Source organism: Physella acuta, unplaced genomic scaffold, assembly GCF_028476545.2.
Source record: "Physella acuta isolate Inbredline_101_S28 unplaced genomic scaffold, ASM2847654v3 ptg001462l, whole genome shotgun sequence".
NCBI classification, from domain to species: Eukaryota; Metazoa; Mollusca; class Gastropoda; family Physidae; genus Physella; species Physella acuta.
In genome coordinates this window covers 138661-152374 of record NW_026732977.1, presented here as the reverse complement: position 1 = coordinate 152374, position 13714 = coordinate 138661, and the positions used below count along the sequence as shown (strand labels likewise).

At 34.8% G+C, this 13714-nt stretch overlaps 1 protein-coding gene across 3 annotated transcripts; it reads left to right on the top strand.

The window, feature by feature from the left end:
- Nucleotides 1-5974: 5974 nt before the first annotated feature.
- On the top strand, nucleotides 5975-13150 carry LOC131928088 (zinc finger protein 493). Of its 3 annotated transcripts, XM_059284004.1 has the most exons (3): nucleotides 6335-6475; nucleotides 8231-9039; nucleotides 12517-13150. In XM_059284004.1, exons 1-3 carry the CDS (start codon nucleotides 6400-6402, stop codon nucleotides 12595-12597), a joined length of 966 nt encoding a protein of 321 aa, XP_059139987.1. In that variant the 5' UTR covers nucleotides 6335-6399; the 3' UTR covers nucleotides 12598-13150. The 3 variants fall into 3 exon arrangements, with proteins under 3 accessions (XP_059139986.1, XP_059139987.1, XP_059139984.1); XM_059284003.1 differs by lacking the exon at nucleotides 6335-6475 and adding an exon at nucleotides 5975-6016 and having other exon boundaries at nucleotides 8231-13150; XM_059284001.1 differs by having other exon boundaries at nucleotides 8231-13150.
- The last annotated feature ends 564 nt before the right edge of the window (nucleotides 13151-13714 follow it).

Genomic DNA, 13714 nt, shown 5'->3' with positions numbered 1-13714 from the left:
TGTCTCGTCACTTCCGCCCTCTCTCGTTTCTATCATGTTAGTTGAGGCCAATAAACGTTTTATATACAATCACATGCTTCTATCGTCAATCTATTACATCTGGCGACGAGGATAAATAATCCACTTGAAAGAGCATATGCTTACTTAAAAAGGAGCTTGCTAGAGCATATTGGCTAAGTATTTCTAGAATAATGGCGCTGTATGGCCAAATAAAAGAATTTGATTCGAATGATGAAACCATTCATCGTTATCTAGATAGGTTAAGCTTTTACCTTGAAGCTAACGACGTGATGATAGAAGCCAAAAAGAGAGCTGTTTTGTTAACAGTCATAGGGCCTCAACAATTTAGGCTATTAAAGGACTTATGCGCACCAGCTAGTCTAACTACCAAGAGCTTTAACGAGCTGAGCAAACTGCTAACAGACCACCATGCGCCTGTACCATCAAATTTTCTGTGTAGAGCTAGATTTGACGGTAGGACTCGTCAACCAAACGAGTCAATATCAGAATATGTTGCTGCTTTACGTCATTTAAGTAGATTCTGTGAATTTGGAGAAACGCTGTCTGACAGACTATGTGAAAAGTTTGTGACAGGTGTAAACAGCCCTGATGTTCAAAGAAAGTTGCTGCTCGAGTCAGATCTAACATTAGAAAAAGCAATACAACTTGCAACTTCATTCCAGCAGTCATCTGAGGCGGCGAGATCTCTAGCACCCTCAGGGATCCATGCAGTAAACAGCAGGTTAGTCAACAAACACCAACCCCATCAGAGCATTTCAACTTATGCTAAACAGCCTGCACGTTCAAATCCTAGATCTAAATCTAGTAATAATTATCAAAAATGTCATCGATGCAAAGGTCCCCATGCATCTCATCGATGCAAGTTCAAATTAGCAACTTGTTATAAGTGCAGTAAGCAAGGTCACATTGCCAAGGCCTGCTTTGCAAAGTCTTCGTCTGTTGCTAAATCTAGCCAGTCAAGACAGTACCGCAACCAAAGGCAGCACTATGTTAACTCTCACCAAGACTACCTAACCCAACCAATGAACCACTCTACCTGTGAAAATGCTCAAACTGATTCGCAGCCGGATTTCAACCTGTTCTCTGTGAAACCAATAAGTCATGCTCCCATCAATGTACTAGTTAATATTAACGGTAAGAGCATCAGCTTCCAACTTGACACTGGAGCATCTCTAACAGTCATCACAAAGAAGGACTTTGACGCTGTCACAGGAGGATCAGTGCCTCTACAACCATGTCACAAGTGTCTAACAACATACACTGGTGACAATGTTCCGGTGATAGGAGAGTGTATGGTTCATGTAAGTTATAATGGTCAAAGTGTTAAACTTCCTCTTCTTGTGGTTGAAGGAAATGGACCACCATTACTAGGTAGGAACTGGTTAGTTGATCTTAAGTTAAATTGGGAGAGTATATTTTCAGTGATCAAAGCAAGAGAATCTAGTTTTACTTCAATAGATAAAGTTATATCTGAAAATGAAAGTGTTTTTGGTAATTCAGGATTACTAAATGATAGAACAGTGAAGATAAGCATTAAAGACACAAATCCAAGATACTGCAAAGCTAGAGTTCCGCCTTATGCAATGAGGGATAAAATTGAAAATGAGCTAAGTAGATTGGAATCTAATGGCATCATAAAGAAGGTAGACTATTCCGATTGGGCAACGCCCATTGTGCCAGTGTTAAAGAAGGATGGTTCTGTAAGAATTTGTGGAGACTATAAAGCTACACTGAATAAGCAAATAGAGCTAAATAGGTACCCTATTCCTAACATTGAGGAAATTTCTTTGAATTTGGCAGGAGGAGACAAATTCACTGAATTAGACTTTAGTCATGCTTACACTCAACTAGAACTGCATCCAGATTCAAAAGTCTATACGACAATAAACACACATAAAGGACTCTACCAATATGAAAGACTATGTTTTGGCATATCATCTAGTCCTGGAATTTTCCAAGCTGTCATGGACAGTATTTTTAAGGACATTCCAAATGTTTGTGTTTACTTTGACAATCTGTACATAACTGGTAAGAATGACACTGAACATCTTAAAACACTAGATAAAGTCTTGAAAATAGTTGGTGAAAAAGGTTTAAAGATAAACAAAGATAAATGTCAATTCATGCTGACAGAAATTAGTTTTCTTGGTTATATATTAAGCAAGCAAGGTCTCAGACCTCAACCTGAGAAAACAAAAGCCATTAAAGAAGCACCCAAACCTGAAAATACCCAACAACTAAGAGCTTTTTTGGGCTTGATAAATTACTATGCAAAGTTCATAGGGAATCTGTCTGGTAGATTATCACCACTGTACAAGCTGCTGCAGAAAAATGCAACTTGGCACTGGGGTAAACAACAAGATGCTGCTTTTAATACAGCAAAAGAAGCTTTGTCTTCTGACACCTTACTAACTCACTATGACCCAGGGAAAAGACTTGTCTTGACATGTGATGCTTCACCAGATGGTGTAGGAGCAGTCTTGTCCCACATGGATGAAAAGGGTGACAGACCCATTGCTTTTGCCAGTAGATCTTTGAACCAGGCTGAGAAAAATTATTCTCAGTTAGATAGGGAAGGCTTAAGCATCATTTTTGGTGTTAAGAAATTTCATAAGTTTCTGTTTGGTAGGAAGTTCACCATCTTTACAGATCATAAGCCATTGCTAGGTTTATTTGGGGAAAACAAACCCCTGCCTGAGCATGCCTCACCAAGAATTCAAAGATGGGCTATCACACTAACTGCATACAATTATGAATTGAAATACAAACCTGGATCTGAGAATAGTGCAGATAGTCTTAGTAGATTACCTTTAAAAAACCAAAGCCTTAGTTATGTACCAGAAGATGTATTTGTTCTCTTCACTATCATGGATAACTCCAATATAGATGTGAATGATATTAAAAGAGAAACACAAAAAGATGAGTGCTTAATAAAAGTATATGAGTACTGTAAAAATGGTTGGCCTGAAGAGTCAGTGAATGATGACTTAAAGCCATATACAATAAGAAAAACAGAGTTAAGTCTAGAAGATGGATGTATACTATGGGGGTCAAGAGTTATTATCCCCAAAATGTTACAAAAAGAAGTTTTAAGAACTTTACATGATACTCATCTTGGTTCTTCCAAAATGAAGAGTCTTGCACGCTCGTGGTTCTGGTGGCCACATATGGATGCTGATATTGAAAAATATGTAAAGCTTTGTTCAAGCTGTGCACAACATGCAAATCAACCAGCTACAGCACCTTTGCAAAATTGGGACTGGCCAATCGAACCATGGAAACGTATACATATAGATTTCGCAGGACCCTTCATGAACAAAATGATCTTAATTGTTATTGATTCACATTCTAAGTGGTTAGAAGTTAAAATCATGAACACAATCACTGCAAGTGATACCATTATTGAACTTAAGGAAATATTTTCAACTCATGGATTACCTGATCAAATTGTTTCAGATAATGGGCCTAGTTTCACTGCTCATGAGTTTAAACTGTTTTGTGTAGCAAATGGTATTGAGCATATAACCACATCACCCTATCATCCTGCTGGGAATGGTTTGGCTGAAAGAGCAGTAGGCATATTCAAAACCGCTATGGTAAAAATGAGTACCGGTAACAAATGTTCTCTCAGAGAAAGAGTAAACAGGTTCTTAGCCAAATACCGCACAACGCCTCATATAACAACAGTTGTTGCACCATGCGAATTGCTATGTGGTAGGAAAATTAAAACTCATCTTGACCTACTACATCCAACTGTTCAAAGGTCTGTTTCCCAACATCAACATACACAAAAAGTAAATCATGACAAAGCATCCATTGAAAGAGAATTTGCAGTTAATGATAATGTGTATCTAAGAAATTATGGGAGAAGGGAAAAATGGATACCAGGTCAAATTGTTCAATGTACAGGACCTGTGTCTTATAAAGTAAAAACAAATGATGGACTTATTGTCCGTAGACATGCAGACCAGTTAAAAATAACTTGTGCAGATAATAAGTGTGAATCTATCAATGCCACCAAATCTGATCAGTTCACACCAACTCAGTTTGTTCCACAACCAAGTTCTGTTGATATGAGTGAACCAAGTAGTCTAGAGTCAGAAAATGTAAATTCTGGAATTAATGATTTAGATCCTAGACCTCCTGAGATAGAGAATCCATATGGTCAGAATCTTGAGTCACCAAATCAAAAGCCACTGAGAAGGTCAAGCAGGACAATCAAAGTCCCAAATAAGTTAGACCTATGATTTTAAAGGTCAAAAGGACTTTGACATCATTGTTTTGTATCTTGATTATGTTGTAACATATTGTGCATTGTTTGTAAGGATGTAATCTACCATAATGTTCATGTTACAATATATTTGGTGATTTTAGGATACTGTAAATTGTTCTATTGAGAGATGTGTTGTGTTTACTAAGGGTAAAGGGATGTAATATAGTGAGAATTGTGAAGTCAAGGGAACTCACTCTTCTTGTATTAGTATTATATTTATACTGTTATCTTGAGTGATGTCCCTTATATGTATATATATTTTTGTGTCTCGTCACTTCCGCCCTCTCTCGTTTCCATCATGTTAGTTGAGGCCAATAAACGTTTTATATACAATCACATGCTTCTATCGTCAATCTATTACAATACGGAGTGATACGAAAACTAAAATCGATTACTAAATCGAACTAGGGGTGTCCTCCAGCGCTTCAGTAGTGGGAAGGTTGGGCGCCCGAGTTACCCAGCGGATATCTGATTGCAAAAGATCAGTTGATTCTGCGTACTTTAGAGTCACGGATACTACTTGATTTAAAGGTCAATCTGCAACAGTGGCGGCTTTCGACGCGCCCCCCCCCCCCCCGGCGTACAGATGACACCAATCACACGAATATTCTATAAAAGGGACATGGTAGGACTCTACGTTCGATGATTAAACCGAACAAAGGGTTGCACCAGGCTACCTACGGTAGTGTAACCAGTCACTCCCCTGACACCTAGGCGGTCACCGAAAGATATTCACCCTCACTATTGCGGAGGATGATTAACGTACTCTTAATGCTTTCATACAGCACGCTCAAGGGCGTCTACGCGGTAGTGTGAACAAACCCGCGTCCCGCAACAAGGATCCCAAAATAAAAAATAAAACCTATCTGAAATAGTGCTCAAGTTATAGGCTTTTGAAAATATCATAGCAGAAAAAGTACCACTTCCTGTCATCGGAAATCGCTCAAAAGTTGATAGGGATCTACGATTTTGATAAAATACTTATATATGAATGTTCATCAACTCAAGGTACTCAAGTTATCGTGTTTAGAGACACACAGACAGACACACACACATACACACAGACATACGGACAACATTGCAAAATTATGTTTTTCCGACTCAGTGAGGTGTAAAACGTCGAGTTTTGTAAAAAATCTCGATTTTTTTTTTAAATCGTGTTTTTCTGTTTTGTTGTGTTTCGGTTATTATAATAAAATGCGCTCATCTGGAGTTGAACGACAAGATGAGAATAAAATACGCTAAAATGGAGTTTTACCTTATAGATAACTGAATAATAAGCCAAAATCAAAGGCTAAATATATCAATATAGGCCAGAAATTAACTTTAAACAGCAGTGTTTGCGAGCAGATTTGATATATAAACAGTGTTTCTTCCAGACTTGTTTCTCCGGGGGGGGGGGCACTTGAAATTTTCGGGGGGGGGGGGGCGGTAAACTTTCCTCGGGGGGGGGGGAAGACACTGTTAAAAGTATATATTTTCTATATAAATAATATAAATTTCATTTCGTTCGGGGGGGGGGGGGGGGGGGGGAACGGTAAGAGATGCCTGGAAGAAACAGCAGCCATTTGTAAAATAGGCCTAGAGTGGCTTCCCCTGCTCCCGCTAATAATAGGTTAGCCTAGGCCGACAAAGAAAAATGAAACAAGATGGCTGCTATAGCAAATGAAAACATCGCTGGTCTTCATGTTGAAAAGTTTTAATTAAATTGTTTAAAAACAGGTACATAAATGAACTATTTTTGTAAATCTCAAAACATAATTCCTACTAAAAATAAAAATGTGAAATAATTAGATTTTAGATCTAGATAGATCTATCACCTTTAAAAAATGTTCAAAATTCTGGCTTTTAAAAACACTCTGGGGAAGAAAAAATAACATAAATTTCAAAAATAAATAAATTTCATTTCGTTCGGGGGGGGGGGGGGGGGGGGGGGGGGAGACGGTAAAAAAATTTCGGGGGGGGGGGGGGGGGAAGGGGGGGGAACAGCCTGGAAGGAACAGCAGCCATTTGTAAAATAAGAGTGGCTTCCCCTGCTCCCGCTAATAATAGGTTAGGCCTACAAAATAAATGAAACAAGATGGCTGATATACTTGATATAGCAAATGAGCATGGTTGGATCTGATGAAAACATCGCTAGTCTTCATGTTGAAAAGTTTAAATTAAATTGTTTAAAAACAGGTACATAAATGAGCTATTTTTGTAAATCTCAAAACATAATTCCTACTAAAAATAAAAATGTGAAATAATTAGATTTTAGATCTATTAAATGTAAGTAGTCAACCTCAACCTGTTTCACTTCAGTGTTTTTCTTTTCACAATATGTGAATATAGATCTAGATTTTCTAGATCTAGTATAGATTGGGTGCTATTTTGTAACCGTTTAACACAGAAACAAACCGGGAGAATGTTTACACCGCTGTCTGATAATGGAATCTTCTTTAAAAAAGGGGTGTTAGGTTACTGGTAGTTAACTAAATACACACATGGCTGGATAATGTCAATGCTAACCCTGTCCCTAACCCTAACCCCAACCCTGGTCCAACCATACGCCTAACCCTAATTTCTAACCATACAATTAGTCGAGATTACAATACTACACTAACAACCCAACACCCCTTTTTTAAAGAAGATTCCATTATCAGACACTGGTATCTATAATCATCAAACAAACCCAAAGTACTATATTATTCCTCTGCCTTTCTACTCTTAATAAATATGTATCAATCATTTTATAATATTTTATATTCCTATGCATTAAATTTGAGATATTCATGTTTTAGTGACGTGCTACTTGCGATATTTTTTTCCCCTCTGTTTTTTTCCCTGCGGCCATCTGAACCAGCTTTCGTAACGATAAAATGTTTACACCGGTCTCCGATAATGGAATCTTCTTTAAAAAGGGGGTGTTAGATTACTATACTACTAACAACCCAACACCCCTTTTTTAAAGATGATTCCATTATCGGACACGGGTATCTATAATCATGCCATTGGCTTATGAAGTTATGGGACTATGACAGGGTTTCTGTCACATTTACTAGCTTTGACTTAAGCTGATTTTAAAATAATTTTTTATATATCTAAAGCTAAAATGGATAGTTACTATTTGATACCTTACTTTAAATATGTAGATGTAGGTTTTTAGGTAGGTAATAGAAATTAGTAGGCCTAATAGATCTACAATCTATCTATATATATAATTCTCTTCTCGGAAACCCTAGAAAACAAGCTGTAAGCGCGCTCCCTACCACCCCCACCCCTCTATGTTCTGGTGAGCTGTGGTTCACGCTAAATGTTTACAATCGTAGAGCCGGGTTAAGGGACGGCTATTAGGGGCAGATAATTTAGTTTGAAACGATTTTAAACTTAGGGGAGGTAACTTAGAGGAGGCTGCTTTCACGGGGGGGGGGGGGGGGAAAGGGGGGGGGTATCGTCCTTAACGTGCTACTGGTAGTGTTTCAAAGCAAATATATTCAGTGGCATCATTGGTACTGTCGAATTCATAAATTATGAATTACTGAAAAGTAGAAAATAAAACAACTAAATAACGGCATATGATACGCAGCGGAGCGGCTCGTTTTTTATATGAATATATGGTTCCCTACTGAGATTCAAACTCTGGGGATATTCGTTAACAGATGTGCACTGTGCCACCCAACCATGGTGTGCTATGGCGTGAACACTGCTTTTAACTATTAATCTATCTATTCATATTACTTCTGATTGATAAAAGACACTTCAGTTATTAAAACAGATGTTATCATAGCTCAATAAGGCCCTTTTGATCTTTTTTATGACTTAAAAAATTCTATGGTGTTATAATAATATAGTAAAGCTAAGACATAAATATTTAAACATTTTTTAAATGCAATCAATATATTTTCAAAAATAAATTTTAATTTGGTTTTCTAATCAACATTATTTTTATTTCAGTTTTTTCTGCAATAATTCATCAATCTAAAGCTATGGAAAACACAAAGGACACTAATGGTATAGTTTGGGAGTGTTCAAATATGGTTAAACAGGAATTGAGTGACGAAATCATAACATTTATGGACATGAAATCAGATGAAACATCAGCTATTTCAAATTCAGAAGGAGTACAAACAAATATATCAAAACTCTTTTCAAATTCTGAAGATATAAAGCAAAATGTATCAACACAATTTTCAACTGTTAAAGACAAATACTTGGAGGAAACAATGCCATTTTTAGCTTTAGAATATAAAAATCTTGATAAAACAAAGCCTTTGTTTAATTTAGAAGAGATGAAACAAGATAACCCAACATCATTTTCATCTTCTGAAGACATGAAACCAAATATATCAACAGCATTTTCAATTTTTGAAGATATAAAACCTGAGATATTAACAATTTCATCTTTGGAGAATGAACAACGAAATGGTTTCAAAGCACAGCAACAACTTTCTTCCCCACCAGATTCAACTGATTTTAAAGAAAATTTAGCAGTTTTAAAATCAGATCTTCAAAATGAATTAAAACAACTCAAGTTATTGCATGCAAAATTGAATGATAATCTCCCAACAGAATATCAGATCAATGATAAGGGACTGAAGACATACAAGTGTGATATGTGTTGTCAAAGATTTTTCCATTTTGATCATGTTAAACAACACATAAACATTCACACAAGGGTGAATCCATATGGTCATGATTTTCATCAGCAAGAAGTTGTTATGATCAGTCAGGGTGAACAGATTAACAAAATAAACCTACAACAGGTATACAATAAGTCTAGTTTGTCTAAAAAGTTCACCACAAAGTCTAGTTTATCTACACACACAAATATTTATTCTGGAATTAATAAGCCATATGAATGTGCTGTGTGTAATAAGAAATATCATATTAAAAATCATTTAGCAAAACATATAAAGATACATTTAGGAGAAAGACCATATGAATGTGATGTGTGTCACAAAAAATTTAGTCAAAAGGGTCATCTATCAGAACATAAAAATATTCATTTACCAGAGAGACCATATGAATGTGATGTGTGTCACAAAAAATTTAGTCAAAAAAAAAATCTATCACAACATAAAAAAATTCATTTACCAGAGAGGCCATATAAATGTGATGTGTGTCACAAAAAATTTAGTCATGAAGGTAATTTATCTAAACATAAAAATATTCATTTACCAGAGAGACCATATGAATGTGATGTGTGTCACAAAAAATTTAATCATAAAAGACATTTATCAGAACATAAAATGATTCATTTACCAGAGAGACCATATGAATGTGATGTGTGTCATAAAAAATTTAGTTGTAAAAGTAATTTATCTATACATAAAAATATTCATTTACCAGAGAGACCATATGAATGTGATGTGTGTCACAAAAAATTTAGTCAAAAGGGTCATCTATCAGAACATAAAAATATACATTTACCAGAGAGACCATATGAATGTGAGGTGTGTCACAAAAAATTTAATCATAAAAGACATTTATCAGAACATAAAAATATACATTTACCAGAGAGACCATATGAATGTGAGGTGTGTCACAAAAAATTTAATCATAAAAGACATTTATCAGAACATAAAATGATTCATTTACCAGAGAGACCATATGAATGTGATGTGTGTCATAAAAAATTTAGTTGTAAAAGTAATTTATCTATACATAAAAATATTCATTTACCAGAGAGACCATATGAATGTGATGTGTGTCATAAAAAATTTAGTCATAAATGTAATCTATCAGACCATAAAAATATTCATTTACCAGATAGACCACATGAATGTGATGTGTGTCATAAAAAATTTAGTCTTAAAGGTGATTTATCTAAACATAAAATAAATGTTCATTCAAGTCTCGAGCCACATGAATGTGATGTTTGTCATAAAAGTTTTGCCCTTAAATCTAGATTATCCATACATAAAAATATTCATTTACCAGAGAGACCATATGAATGTGATGTGTGCCATAAAAAATTTAGTCAGAAAGGTCATTTATCAAAACATAAAATAGCTAAACATTTAGGAGAAAGACCATATGAATGTGATGTGTGCCATAAAAATTTTAGTCAGAAATATCATTTATCAGAACATAAAATAACTATTCATTCAAGTCTCAAGCCACATGAATGTGATGTTTGTCATAAATGTTTTGCCCTTAAATCTAGATTATCTAAACATAAAAATATTCATTTACCTGAGAGACCATATGAATGTGATGTGTGTCACAAAAAATTTAAGGATAAAAGACAGTTATCACAACATAAAATGATTCATTTACCAGATAGATTATATGAATGTGATGTGTGTCACAAAAAATTTAGTCAAAAGGGTAATCTATCAGAACATAAAAATATTCATTTACCAGAGAGACCATATGAATGTGATGTGTGTCACAAAAAATTTAATTATAAAAGACGTTTATCAGAACATAAAATGATTCATTTACCAGATAGTTGAGATAGATTATATGAATGTGATGTGTGTCACAAAAAATTTAATTATAAAAGACGTTTATCAGAGCATAAAATGATTCATTTACCAGATTGAGTGATGTGTGTCACAAAAAATTTAATCATGAAGTTAGTTTATCTACACATAAAAAAATTCATTTACCAGAAAGACCATATGAATGTGATGCAGGGGCGGAACTACAGTGCCGCCAGACCCCGCAATGCAGGGGGGGGGGGCCCACAGCCGCCCATAATCATTGTTTTTTATAGTTAAAATTAATTTTCTTGCATTTTTGACTTGATGGTTTTTTTTTGAAAAAAGAATACTATAGCTGCGGTTGGAGTATCTTTATTCTATAGACACCATCCCACGCTCTTGTATATTCTTTTTCCTACAATCAAATACACGCTGTTGTCGGCAAAATTCTTTTGAAAAAACATCAATTGCGCGAGAGGCCGCTAGATATTAAGACGGCTTATTGAGACCATCCCAAATTTGGTACTGATGGATAAAAGCACATCGTCTCTTCGTTGGCCCTTTTAAGTCCCTTTCTCAGACCTCCCCTCCCGCTCTTAGCCTTACAAGAAGCGAATAGATAGCGCCTCAACAACTAAGCTGGCTCGTATCGGTGGTAGTGTAGACAAACTAACGCTTCAACAACTAATATCCAAGAAATAAAGTGCCGACATTGTTTACGTTTAATAACCACTGTTCTAGAAAACAAGGCAAACGTCTCAAATAAATACACGAATGATAGCGTGTTCGTCACTGGCACCTTGATAGTGGTTTTGTAAATAACAAACAGATGACAGATCTAATACTGTAGTGATGTTATATAGTAGCTAAGACGTGCTGTTGCGTAAAAAATTTTTTTTTAAAAATACACATTATCATTAGCTGTAGTGTGAAAGATAGGCAAACGCTCAAACCACTTCCATAAATTATTTCTCTTTTTCAAATAGTCAAATAGGGTTGCTCGAAAGCTCTTTTTAATAGATTTGTAATAATCAAATTAAACAGCAATTACTGGTCTTATTATTTTCTTTAAAAAAGTACTAAAGAATGGTATAGTACGAAAATGAAACGTAGTTAAAATTAATAATATAAATACAAAAAAAAAAATAAACATAACACGAGACACCATTACTTATACAAAGCTTCATGATTGATATACTTTTGACCGACTTAGTGATTAGAAGTATTAAACATATATGAAAACAGAGATTTTCAAAACAGACCAATACACTCATACACATAACATGTTGTGATTAGATTTAATTAAATTTTTTTTCCAAAACCCGATCAGGCCAGAAAGGAGTATCCTGTGTTCGTATTGTGTTTATATATAAATATATATATATATATATATGGGGGGGGGGAGGCCCATTTTTTCTAGTTCCGCCACTGATGTCATGTGTGTCATAAAAAATTCAATCATAAAAGACATTTATCAGAACATAAAATGATTCATTTACCAGATAGATTATACGAACGTGATGTGTGTCACAAAAAATTTAATCATAAAGGGGATTTATCTAAACATAAAAATATTCATTTACCAGAGACCATATGAATGTGGCATTTGTCATAAAAGGTTTGCTCGTAAGTCTGGTTTATCTACACACACAAAATCTCACTCAGGACTTAAGCCACCTGAATGTGTTGCTGATGCTGGTCATTAAATTCTCTTTCACAAGGGTCTTTAATTATCTGTATATAAAACTATTGCTTTTGTACTAATACCACATTGTGGAGGCTAAATACACACTATTAATGTTTGTCATACAGGATCAGAGTTTCTTCCTGGCATCTCTACCCCCCCCCCTTCCCCGGAAAAAAACTCTGGAAGAAACACTGTACAGGATATAATACTCTTCATAGTATTATTTGTCATACAAAGTATTGCTAATGATTAATATGTTATCTAGACATTTCATTTTGAAGATAAGTAAAATGAATGTATTATTTGTTACTAATGTTTTTAAATTGTGTGCGTGTATATTGTAAACATGAAATTCAAACAATGTTAAAAAAGTTAATTAAAAATCATTTAACATATGTTTTAAATATTCACACAAAGGAAGAAACACTTCATGGAAAGAATGGATGTCATGAGTCTCCATAGCACATTTATCATCTTGTACTAGGTGTTATAGCTAGCTTTGTTTAGGTTTTTTGGAAATATGATGCCTAAATTCTTACCCTTTACATTACCCATACAATAATTAATGCTAACCACTAATAGACACCAACAATGTACAATTATAATTTGAATCATTGAAGTAATATTTACTCACAATTTTTCTATATTGAATATTCCATTTTATGTAATTCTAAATTTTGTATAAATAATTATATAACCCATTAAGTTAATCATAATTATGATAATTGAAGTGAGCAACAAAATGTATTAATTAATATAGCTGAAAATGATTAAATTTTTAAAACAGAAGATACAATTTTTTATTATGATTATTATTGATGTATAATTTATCTTTTTACTTTCTCGTATATACGAAGTATAGAGAAAGTATAGAGTCCTTGCAAACACGTGACCTAAATCACGTGATACCTACGCCCGCCGCCACAGTGGTGTACATCAGACGTAAACACAATCAGCTGTTCGCCAGCGCTGGACGTGTTCACCAGCGCTGGACGTGTTCACCGTATGTAAAGAATCGCGCCCGCGGAAAAGGAAAAATATGTTAAAAAACTTGAACTCTTAGGAATTGAAGATCCTTATACAGTTATTGACAGTTTCGTGGATAATATAAATATGTGGCCGAAATTTCTAAATAAAAATACTGTTAGTAATACCGTTTGCGTTTAGAGTTTAAGTAGACGAAGCTGATCAAATGCAGTAATATATTAGAGGTTATCTACTGTAGCAAACGTGAGACCACTTAACTCCTACAAAACCCACACTACAACGGCTAATATAATCCATGGGTAATAACCAATCTGGGTAGCATGTTATACAATTTAA

What these genes read in the sequence shown, in the direction of transcription:
- LOC131928088 (XM_059284001.1), top strand. Translation starts at nt 6,400, where the DNA reads ATGAGCATGGTTGGATCTGATGAAAACATCGCTAGTCTTCATGTTGAA. An exon ending in ATTAAATTGTTTAAAAACAG is followed by an intron (nt 6,476 to 8,230) that starts GTACATAAATGA and finishes TTTTTATTTCAG; the next exon opens with TTTTTTCTGCAATAATTCAT.